This window comes from Carassius auratus, chromosome 27, assembly GCF_003368295.1.
Source record: "Carassius auratus strain Wakin chromosome 27, ASM336829v1, whole genome shotgun sequence".
Taxonomy (NCBI): domain Eukaryota; kingdom Metazoa; phylum Chordata; class Actinopteri; order Cypriniformes; family Cyprinidae; genus Carassius; species Carassius auratus.
The window spans coordinates 14,373,955-14,386,256 of NC_039269.1; the positions used below are offsets into that span (position 1 = coordinate 14,373,955).

Sequence of the window (12,302 nt, forward strand, 5' to 3'; positions counted from 1 at the left end):
CATTTAAAACAACTGTAATGTATCTCAAATTACTGCCATTTTGTATGTAAGCCTATTTATGTTTTAATAACAATATGACATGATAATTAATGTATATTACTCTGATTTACCCTGTACACCAGTGCTTCTTAAACAGGTGGCCAGGACCCACTGAGCCCTCGGCAAATGCCAAGGGCAAAAACAGCTATGAATCAAGATATTTCCCGTTTTAATTCTCCCCCTTAAAGACTTTTTTCTTCGAAGAACCAGGGGTCCTTCTGTATAGAAAAATATGAAGTAGCCTAATTTTAAGTGTGATTTCTAGACCAGGTCATACATTCCAGGTAGAATTTGTGAGTTAAAAAGATTTTTAAAAATTACCCATTAAATCATGAGCAACTAGAAAGATCATGCTGCTTCAAATATTGTGGTGGATACTGGGGGCCTTGGAGTCATAATTGAGAACCACTTCTGTACAAAGTAATGAAGGAACGTGTAAATCTTGAGTTTTTGCCGTGACTAACACTGTGAGAGATTCCAAAATGCTGTCAGTGTGGACAGACTTGAGTCTGGAATCTTAGTTAGTCTCTTTAAGACTAGAGGCACAAACTAAAATATGAGTAAAATTATTTTCTGTGCTGCTCTATTTGCATTAAACACATTGTTAATAGAGAAATCTTCTTTATCCCTTTCATTTCCTCGTTTCTCTGTTTTTCTCTAACTCTTTTCTCTCTCCGCATCTTTCAACTTCACTTACGCTTGAAATTAACAAACACTCGTACAATGTTGTATGAAAAGACAGAAATCCATCTTAATAACAGCGTTTCAAGAGTAAGTCTACAGCTATGGCGACTGAAGATGACTGCTGCTATTGCCCAGTTGTACTCTATCAGCGTGCATATTTGTGTCACAAAAAGCTGATGCGAGTGACCCAAAGCCCACTACCCAGATCTTTTTCCCTCAGAGCTAACGCTACACTGAGCACCTGAATGACAGGTGCAGCCGAGTTAAAACAGGAAAATGCATGCCGTGACAAACGGCGATAGCATCAGTGCTCTCCCGCACAAAGCTAGCACACTCGTTCCTTCTCGCCCAGGCTGTGACAGCCGTTCTGATAGAAGTAGTATTTCTGTAAGGTATCGTATTTCACACCTCGTCAGCAACTCGCTGTTTAAATTCAAGATGATTAGCATGTAATTAAGAGCCTGTGCTAGCATGTTATCAGGTTCCCAACTAAGCGCGGTTAGCCTGTACACGAGGGATACGTTATAGTTAAGCACAAAGTCACGGATGATTGGGTGTTTGGATCCCTTGGTCCCTATTGTCTCGTTTCGTCTGCGCACGGTTATTATTGTCCTCTGAATCTTTTTATATGTATCAGACAACATGCATCTTTGAAAAAGACTCTTGCATTGGTAATTTTCTTTTTTAAGTTTGAGCTCAGCTGCTGCATTGGAGAGGTTTGCAAGCATGTTGAGAAGACTACCGTGGTTGGAGCATCGACGGATGCCTGCATGAAGTGAGGCTTCCTTTGAAGCTGCAGCTAAACTCTGCTTTTCTGCCCTATTTATATCAATCATTCATCACTAGAGGCTTTGGCTGTCTGTGATTAAAGCCTCCCTACAGGAGGGCAACATCTGAATATGTATATATAATTCATATCTACAGGCACTCTCTCACATGCACAAGCACACTCTCTCACAGATCAACCGTTTTCTGCCGTCTCAACCCCAGTAGTATATAAACACTTCTGGTCAAGAGTCTGTGTAATGACTGGGTTGAGCTTGCGGAAAACCTAGCTTTTAAAAACATCAAGGAATCACATCAGAAAGACTCAGTGCAGCAACCTGGATCTTTCACATCTGCAGTTCATTGATTTTATGGGTAATTTAAAATCTCTTTTTTGCTCCACGGAATAACGAAAATCAGAAGTTTGGAACAACATGAGGTGCTTGTAAATTACAAAATGTTCGTTTTGGGGTGAACTAATCCTTTAAGGCTAAGCCCTTGTTGTTTGACTACAAAAGGGGCTCTTTGCAGGTGTTCAGGTGTTGGGGTGTAATGAAACTTAAGTGATATGATTGAAATAAGATGCTTTTTGCAGGCATTAGGTGGTTTATTCCTGGTGTTTCAATGCATCTGATTTTGATATGAATCTGTGAGGCATACAAAGCATTGCTCAGGCTAAGGACACCCTGCTGAAACCATGCTGAGGCTTTTTTTAATGGCAAAGATGAATGGGTGGGAGGGTGTAGGTAGAATTCAGGTGAAAAAGAAGGCCTATAGAAACATTTCCATCTATGCTTACCCATCATTCCATTCCTGCTTTCTCCCAGAATCCATTGAGCTGACGGCCAAACCCACCCCCTTCCCAACCACCCACCGCTCCACCCCTCCCACCGCTCACGTCAAGATCACCAAACAGCGCCATGGCCACACCACCACCACTACTTCAAGCATTGTGGACAGCTTCTTGGTGGAGGCTCTGCCTTCTCCGAAGACGGTCGAGGCAGGAATGTTCTCCAGCTCTTTCACCACCCACCGCCCTACCACACTCAACAAACAACCCCACACCTCATCCCCACTCCTGGACTCCACCCCTTACTTTGACGAATCGGGCAGTGGAGAGCCCAGTGGGGACGAAGAGAGGATGAGCGGAATGGAGGAGAGCGGAGAAGGGCCACTTGGTAATGCATTCACCATAATCTTTCAATCATAATGGGTTTAGACATAATTGTCAAGAACAAATGACAAGAGATGATGAAATTCTCTCTTGTATGGACTGACCTTGCGTGTGAGATGACCTTGACTCGCATTGTAATGGGATATCAATTTAACACTGCCCATTATCTCAGCGCCCATTATTATTTGAGAGGTTTTGACACCTGACATCCAACCGCTAAGTGAGTGGTTTCATTTGGAATCACTAGCTTCAGTTTGTAATGTGGCCTAACCTTATGAGTAAGCCTCTTCAAAGCAACATTCCAGATGAAGTCAATGCAACCTCTGTTTCTTTCTTCTTTCTCTCTGAGCTGTTCCTGTATAGTCTGTGTTTCTCAGGATCTGAGCTCAAGACATAGACCCCATGAAATGAATTCACTTTTTTTTTTGCCTATGTTGACATACATTATTTTTAGATTAATTTTAAGTATATAAAAACTGAAATCTATTTACATTTTTATTATATCCTATTTATATTGTTTTTTTATTATATAATTGGTTGCATTATTGGTTTATTGTTGCCGGACCAATTGAGAGCCACAACTAGTTAACTTGATAGCTCATACCTTGGAAGAAAGCAACAAAGACACTTTCAGAATGAATAACTTCCAGCTGCTACCTACAATTTAAGTATATTAAATTGCTTATTAAAGAAAATAAAGTATGACGTTAACAGACTCAGATAATCCTTAGTTGCATTACCTGCCTCCAACAAGCGCATGTAGCTAGAAGTAGGAGAAGCTGTAAATCAAAAAAATTACCCATAGCAGTGCAAATTAGGGTCTGCTTTACCTTTTTTATGTTGTTTTTGGAGGATTAAATAATGGCGCAAATACCAGTAATTTGACGAGCACAAACGTTAGTAAATCGCATTGCGTGATTCATTTTAAAACGTATTACTTTTTTTTCAGGCACAATTATTACGGTCAGGTGCAAAAATAACCCATGCCTTTTGAGCACTAATTCTTCACTTTAGTCTTTTGAGTCTTTAGTAAATCCTGTCAGTACTATTTTAACGCCAAAAAACGGATTGTGCTGGCACAAGCTGTTAGTAAATCTGGCCCATGGACAAAAAAACTCTTATTTTGTTCTCCACTACAGCCGTTTCTAAAATTAATAGCCTCTTGGTCAACATGCAAGTGATAAATCCCTCAATCCTTTACTTGTATGTGTCCTTTGCCACCACAGTACCTAAAGCAGACCAGCTATATTTATTCGGCTAATGCTAACTTTACTGTGTAACTGCCTGAATTGGTATAAAAGAGAGCAGAAGGGCCTCAGATTTATTCTCTTTCCACTGTTGTACCGGAGCGCTCTTTGACACAGGAAACATGAAGTCTGTCTGTGGGAGGCATCTCTTGGGACTTTCTGATGACTTTCTGCCTCCCATTGAACCAATAGCCTACAAGGCTGAAGCAGTGTGTTGGCCAGCGTGCACCCATAAATTTGCCCACAAACGTGAAGAAAAGATGTCCAGGGATGCTTTCCAGCTCTGCGCCAAAAGTCATTTTCCACCACTCACTATTTTCACACGCTGCCTCTCTCATACTCACAGAGCCCTTGAACATCTGACGGCTTTATGGCTTGTTTGACAAGCAAGAGATATTTAGTTCCAACACACAGTGCTAATCTTCTGTATGCATACTTGTAGGTGTGAGGTTTTAACAAGCTATTGTTAGGGTTTGACTGAACATGAGTTTAAAAAGTAGGAATACATCAAGAAAGATGTAAAAGTCATTTCGCAACTACTCGCAGATTGTTCTCTGCAAATCAAAGAGTCAGCCATAGAGCCGTCATTATTTACACCATAATTTTCCTTCTCCACAACTTGACATGTTAATTGTTTTTGCAATTATACAAACATAGTTTAAAATAGTTGCTGCCTCAAGCATCAAATTCTAGAAATCCTGCTTGTGTGACATCTTCATCTCTCTCTTCAGGTTCAACAGTAGCTACTACCACTCTTCCCACAGTCAAAGAACGGTCTTCCTGTGACAACACAGCTTTTGGCTGCTGTCCCGATGGGAAGACAGCTGCCGTCAGCTCTGAGGGTACAAACTGCCCCTGTAAGTTCCCGCCAATAACTCTTAACTAAGTGTAATTTAGAAAACAGTACATGTTCGTTTATTAACTGTGACCAGCTCTATGACTAAGCCACCAACAGTGATTATTCTTTTTATCCTGGAAGTCTGAGAGGATGGAGAGGAGGAGGTGTCCAGAGTTGTTAATGATAGGGGATACTACTCTCTATGAGTATGTATTATCTTATACATGCCATATGGATGTTGATTTTGTGTGCCCAGGGTCCAAAAATGTGTACTTGTCACACACCATAATGCTTGTTAAAAAAAAAAGAAAAAAAAAAGGCCTATTACTCCGTAGTTGGCTGGTGACTTAACTGATATAATACATTGTTGATTTTTTTTTTATTGTTTTTAAGTTTTTATGTATACAGTATACATAGGTGTAATTTGAACATATTTTAAAATGTACTTTGTTCCTGTGATGGCAATGGAATGTGATGGAATTATTTGAAAATTAAGTTAAAAAGAACAATATTTATTTATTTTGTAACATTATGAACTTCTTTACTGTCACGTGATGCATTCATTTTGTCCTGACTCAATAGTTAGTATTAATTTCTTTCAAAAAGAAAAAAGAATCTTACTAAAAACAAACTTTTGAATGGTAGTGTATATAAACACTTAAATTTTGGACCTTGAGTATTTCAGATGCAGGGGAGCAGGTTCAGTTTCAGTAGCTGTGGCAAATGGATAAACAAAGTCTCCAAATGTGTTCAAAGTGGCATTAGACCAGATGCGTCCATACACACTCAAACCGTTTTCTCTCACCAGCCCCATCTGTTTTATAAGAGCAGAAATTACACACAATGGAGACTAATCGATATGGGACAGATAGGCAGTAGCAGGCAGATGTTTTGTGCTCTCTGTATGGGAACAGTAGGTCAAGTGCTCACGTCTCTTCTCATATCCGTCAGCTGGGTCTCGTAACTCCCCACCGTTTATTGTCGACGTGTCACAGTGGCCGGGAGCGAGGGTCCTAATGTCCATTGCGCTCAGTCTCTGCTCTCAGCTCGAGCTATCCCCATGTCTCTCAAGCACTAAGGAGAACTCCCCCTCGTATTAAACTGTTTTACTGTAAGGCTGAAAACAGCAAGCAGTGCAGTTTACCCCTGCTGCCTCTATGGAGTCTTAGATCCATCTACCCTACCCCACTGAATAAATGAAAAAATGTTTGTTAAGAATGATTTTACATATCTAGTGTAAATTAAAATTACAGTACATAGCTCATTGTACAACAGAATGCCATCTGGACTCTTTGTTACCAAGGATAAGTACAGTTTTAATGAGTACACTCTAGAAATTACGGAGCATAGCCGGATTGTGGCTGAGAATTTGAGACTTTAATTTGAATCCACATCTAAAGCCAGATTTCTCCACATGTCTTTGTGCTCCATGGGAAATTCCTGTCCTCAGATGTTTCCGATTTAGAATCTGATCGCTGTTTCCCTCCATCTCTCTTCACATTCAAATCTCCCCCATTTGCTCCTTTTTGAAAGCTCCATCAGATACGAGGTGATGTGTGTCTGTGGAAAAAGACCCTTATCATGCAGTTTTAACCAGCTTCTGTCACTCACCCGTTTCTGGGATTAGAAGACAATTACGGCTATCTTTCACGATAATCATACAAGTGCTTATCCTGGGCCCAGCCAAGCTGGAGTCTGGCCGGCATGATTGATTTGGGCAATTTGTTCAGCTGATTACATGCTGCACAGAACCCAGCATCAGGCCCTCTCCCTGCTCTGCTTCAGTTGTTTATTCATGATTTATTTCTCTCAGTCATGTAAAAACAGCCCTCTGATCCTCTCTCACTTTTTCCGCTTATTAGTGTCAATGAGAAAGGTCAGCAATAAACTTAAAGCAATGTTTAATGATGACCCCGACCCTAGTCGGGACATATGAAATTGTCTTTTAACCTATTATCTTATATATTGTCCAATGTATGTCAGTGTCGCTGTCTAACCGATCTCTTTCCACTCAGTCCTCCATGCCAGCTTTTGGGAAGAGTCTCGGTCTGGTAAACTCCAGTCCATCCTTCCTTCCAGATCTTCATCCATATTCTTACATATTTCCCTATACTTCCACCTCCACTGCAAATGAATCTCTCTTTCCCCACTCGGTGAACCCCACGACTAACCTCACAGAAGCTCCATCACTAACTTACAGACTGGCATTGCACCAACCATAAGTGTGTGTGGCTGAGAGTGGACTGGCACTGTCTGTTTCATCAAAGTGTCTTTTATGTAACCATATATGCTTCCCTGCCTTGCCCACAGCCACCATGCGTTTCAGCGGCTTACTGCACCTGGATAAGGTAGAGGATCAGGAGGTCTTCTACACACCTGAGATGGAGGACCCCAAGTCAGAGTTGTTCGGCGAAACGGCCCGGAGCATCGAAAGCGCTGTGAGTTATGCAGCTCAAACTTATACTTGAGTTCCTTTTTAGTTTAGTTTTGAAAAAAAGTTCTGATTTCGGTTACAGATTTATTTTATTTGATAGAAAATACTATCAAAACTACTTTTATGCTGCTTTAGTGATGTTTCATTTTTCAGTCGTGTGGCAGTAGCTCAGCTTTTTCAAAAAACTGTAGCTGTTAAAAAAGGAACAGAATCACTGAAACTTTATTGAAGATTAGCTTTCTGTTTATGACAGATGCTTTTCTTGTTGTATCTACCTTTTACTCCTTTATCCATTCTCTTTTCTCTTGAGGTTGTCCCTATGGGAATTAATGCGAAATGCATTGTGATAATAGGTGGAATTATCCAGAGGAATAAGTTGAATGCGACTATTGAAAAAACATGTGTCTGGTGATCTGTCAATCTCTGGAAAATCAGTTCATTAGCATAAAACTAATATGCTGTTTAAATTTCACAGTGACTTAGTTAAATATAAATAAATTAAATTAAAACAATGGCATGTAGCTTTCAAGTATTTCTCAATCAATTAAACACTGCACATTTTGACAATTCAATTCAGTGAGTGTTGTTTTTTTTTTTGTTTTTTTTTTTTTTTTCATTCGATTTATAATTTTTAATGATTTATTCAAAAAAATTGTAAGGTACATTACAAAGACTAAAAACCAGGAACATGGGAGACTCATAAATCATAAATAGAACCAAAAAAACACAGTAAGATAATAATGATAGTGAAAAATTTGAAACAAGATAGACTGACAGATATTATTAATTATACTATTATGTTTACTAATATTTATAATTATGTTTTATTTTTAGATTTTACATTTTAATTTTAGTGTAATTTTTTTATTTTAATTGAATGTGCGTTTGTCAATTTAATTAGTTTAGATTTTATTTGAATAAACTTTTGTCGATTTTATGTTTTTATAGACTTTTTTTTTTTAGTTTTAATTACAAAGCACTTATAATAATAGTTATAGTTAACGGTATCAACACTGGCTGGTATTTTGGCCTCAGTGCACGGATACTTTTGACATACGGATAGCGTAGCTTCCCTCACTGAGTTTTTCTTGCATTCTTCACCTGACACTGCAAACTACCTGCTGGAATCTGCTGAAGAAGCGGGTGATTTGTTCTCGGCTTTTTAACCCATTTAGGCCGTGTGTGGGGATGAAGAGCAGTGCGATAATGAGTTACACTTATCTAATCACTAATCTTATCACTAATGTTAGCAAGTGCTATGACCGAGATTCCCGACAGGGACTAAGCGAGGATGTAATCAGCCTTTCTCTAGGAGAGCTCTAGCTGACACAGAAAGCTAATCCCCCATACTTCACTCTCTTACTCAGTGAGGTCCAAACCTCAAATTGGGCCATCGTCAGTAAAGAGTCAGCAATTTAAATGGTTCACCTTCAAGCCTCTAAATTTCCACCCTGTCTTTCCCTTCACTTCATTTCAACCATGTTTGCTGGACTCTGTGTAAGCAGCTTCTAAGAATAGAGACCAGTTTCTGGGTCAACATTTCCATCCGGCAATGCTGGGCAGCCTGGTTTTGTTGGGGGCCTCTCCAGTGAGGCCTAAAGGAAGGGAGGAAGCGTCTCCTTTTTCCTTTCTTTCCCAGCATGGATCCAAAAGTACAATGAACTCACAGGGTCAGCCTAGAGGCAAAAGCGGTTATGTCTGCGACAACTATGCGCTTTTCCAAATTCAAGTGCAGCTGTGAATGAAAAGAGTGAAGAAGGAAAACACAAGGCCCTTGGGTGACTTGAATGGGGGACTCGATGGACCTCCTGCTGAGCCACTCTAACAGAATGTGCACACACGTCAGAAAGCACTAGAACAACTCAGAAAGTGGTTTGTGAGTCATCTGAGTGCATCCTAATTGGAAACCACTTCTCGTTTTCTCTAATTTTGACCAATTAGGTGCACTGAAATGAATTTGGTTTTGGTGAAATGGTGTTTATATTCAGGGAAACAGCAGCAACTAAGCTCCTCTTACATTATACCAAATCAGTGACAGTACATGTACCAAGGTGGAAACTGCGCCGATTCTTAACTAACAGCAATGTTGTAATGTGACATTTACCACTGACTTCGAAACGTGTTCCTGTAATTACTTCTTCGCTGTAGTTAAATTTCAGTTTGTGCACCGAGACCTGGTGGAGTTTAGTAGAGTTTTTCCACTGACACACTTTCTCATCTTGTGGAGGAATGTGCTGTGAACAAAAACTAGATTCGGCATATCAAGCTTATTACCAGTTCACACACTGCACTGGGGCATTTGCTTTTCTGTTTTTCTCTGTCTTACTTTGTTTCTGCTTTTAATTTCTCCAGTTGAATGAATTGTTCCGTAAATCAGATGTCCAGAAAGACTTCAAGAGTGTCCGTGTGAAGAATCTGGCTCCCAGCAACTCCATAATAGCCTTTATTGAGACTCACTTTGACCCAGGTAAAGTTGCACCAAAAGTTTTTCTTAAAGATTGTTCAATCAAAAAAGGTCTCCCTGTGATCACTGAGAATGAATTGTGCCCAATGATAATGTTTTATGTGAACATATTGTTTGCATCGTTTCAGTCGCCAACACACTATTACATAATAATTTAATGCAGGGGTGCCAAATTTATCTACTTGAGGACCGCAGTTCTACAGAGTTAAGTTCCAACCCTACTCCAACTCACATACCTGTATTTTTAAAATAGTGCTGAAAGACTTTATAGCTGGATCAGGTGTGTTTAATTATGATTGAAGCTAAACTCTGCAGGACTGTAGGCTTCCAGGAATTGAGTTTGGCACCCCTGATCTAATGGCTCAAACTCCCCCACAAAATCAGCACTGAGCACAATGTGGACACTTTTAGTAATCTTGTGTAATTAAAGGGCAACTAGTGGCTGTAAAGAGGTGTCCACTTGGTGCTAATTTGAATCCTGCTTGGAGCATTGTGAGTAGGACAAGTTACATTGGTGTCGTGACCCGATGGGAAGTTACATTGGTGCCATGACCCGGATGGTAGGTTAGTGATACAGAGGCCAGCTAATAGGTGTACAGAAACTCCCATGGCTTAAAGAGGCGCATTAGTGACTAGGGCTATGGACTGCTGTCTTGAGTGTCCTTGTTGGCGCACCTAACTCCCGTGCTGATTGATCCTGGTTCAAATCCAGACTGAGTAGGACCAGTAACACTTGCAGACTTGAAACTAAGCATGTCTTGCATGCTACGCCACAATAGTACAGCATCACTACCCAATCCATTCTCTTGCTGAAAGTGCACTTAACTGCAATGCACATCTGGATGTATGCCCAGTTATAATGCTTTTCTCCATAATTTGTTCATCACTGATTGATAACAGTTGCCATGACAACAAACATCCCTTTAATAAAATTGTTTGCCACCAACTTTCCATGGATGGTAATAGTGCAATATTTAAGATAACTGAAAAACTGTCTAAAAAATTAGGCTAATTTTTTTTAGTGATGTGTGTTGCACTGACAAGAATAATTGTAAATATTTCAGTGCATTTATCTGGATTAAACTGCATTGAATGTGCTTAGTGAAGACTTTTTGCACAAAAATACACCACTGTTTTTGCCCCCGATGTTGTTTATTATCTGTCTCCCCGAGTCCTTCTGTTTTTTGGATATCCTGTTTTATTTACTTTCTTTTTTCAAGCTGCTTCTAATTTATTTCTAAAGTGGCTCTAGCACACAAAGCACACAGTCTGACTTATACCCTCCTCCCACATCAAAATTCCCCCAAGTCTGTGCTCCTTTAGAAACGTGGCCATGGCAAGAAATAAAAAGAACATATAAACTCCCTTGTATGTTTGAAGAAAATAATAAGTCAACACAGCAGATTGAGGCATATAATTTAAGTAAAAGAATTCCTGAAGATGCGGCTCTCGTCTTTTTTGTCTGCTGGAGCGGTCAGAGAGCGTGGCCTTTTTAGCAAGGCAATTTATCAGCAAGGGGTTCTGAAATTTCAGTCTCCATCACTTCTCATTCTTTTTAAAACCCTGAGCATCACACTAGCTGATAAAAATCTCCTTCACTATTCTCTTTTTATTGGTCCCCTTCAGCGGCACAAGAGCACAATTCTAGCGCAAGCGCCCGTCATAAAGGCAGTCTGTGGTGGCCAGTAACAGGGCCATCTGTGGAAGTGTTATTAGAGTGTATCATCCCAACGTCCCTGAAATGCATGTTGGTTCAAGAACAGCTTCTCCCAAGGACTTATTACACGCAGGCTTTTCTGTATATATTGGCAGAAAGCTGGTTAGTGTTGTTTCTTCATACTCTGCTGTGCAAAAGGTTCACCTCTGGCTCTGTTTAATGTTGTGTTCTCATGCTACAGACACAAGGTTCAGTGTGAAGGATATTGAGGGAGCCCTTCTCAAACAGCTAAATGCATCTAAAGACACTGGTATAGCTGTGAAGAAACCTGAGAAAGAGAACATCCGCATCACCACCTATGGTAACCTGTCTTTTTTATTTTTCTCTTTTGTTGAATGTGATTGCTCTTCAAGCTGGCATTTGATAGCCATGAGTGACCCCAGGACTCAAATGGCTCAAAAGATCCAGCTTATTGAACATCAGACTGTATGTCTCAGCCTCGGTTTCATTTGTCAAGAATTAAATATGTCTACCCTGACTGTCAATATTTTAGGTCTTTCAGCTGTTCCTTTCTTCACGACCACAACAACCACCGTGGCGTCAGTCACAACTCCCACCACCACAATATTGTCTCCCACTACTGCATTTACCACTCTCCGCCCGACCACCACCAGACGACCCTTCACCAGCCGCAGGACTACCACAGCCGAACCAGCCACCACCACTCCATCTCAGGCCCCCACGACCACAGTCTCCCTGAAGAACAGACTGACTGTCCACCCCAACAGGCCGTGCGACTCCCAGCCCTGCCGTCACGGTGGAACCTGCGAGGAGGAGGATAATGACTTCACCTGCATCTGTCCTGCAGGAAGAGGAGGAGCCGTGTGTGAGAAAGGTGAGGGGAACTAGAAAAAGAAAATTTGTGCATTGCAGGAAAAACTAATTGAAAGGGTGAATCTCATAAAATCAAAACCAGGTCAAATTTTAATGACCACATAAT

At 40.4% G+C, this 12,302-nt stretch overlaps 1 protein-coding gene across 6 annotated transcripts in view; it reads left to right on the plus strand.

Annotated features, from left to right (window-relative positions):
* The window catches only part of LOC113045587 (agrin-like), a 141,155-nt gene that overhangs the window by 106,182 nt on the left and 22,671 nt on the right, over window positions 1–12,302 (plus strand). For all 6 annotated transcript variants that reach the window (XM_026206024.1, XM_026206025.1, XM_026206027.1 and 3 more), the window contains exons 17-22: window positions 2,316–2,666; window positions 4,641–4,766; window positions 7,058–7,185; window positions 9,534–9,648; window positions 11,544–11,663; window positions 11,856–12,197. In XM_026206024.1, coding sequence (XP_026061809.1) covers window positions 2,316–2,666; window positions 4,641–4,766; window positions 7,058–7,185; window positions 9,534–9,648; window positions 11,544–11,663; window positions 11,856–12,197 — 1,182 coding nt within the window. The remainder of the gene's footprint in view (window positions 1–2,315; window positions 2,667–4,640; window positions 4,767–7,057; window positions 7,186–9,533; window positions 9,649–11,543; window positions 11,664–11,855; window positions 12,198–12,302) is intronic.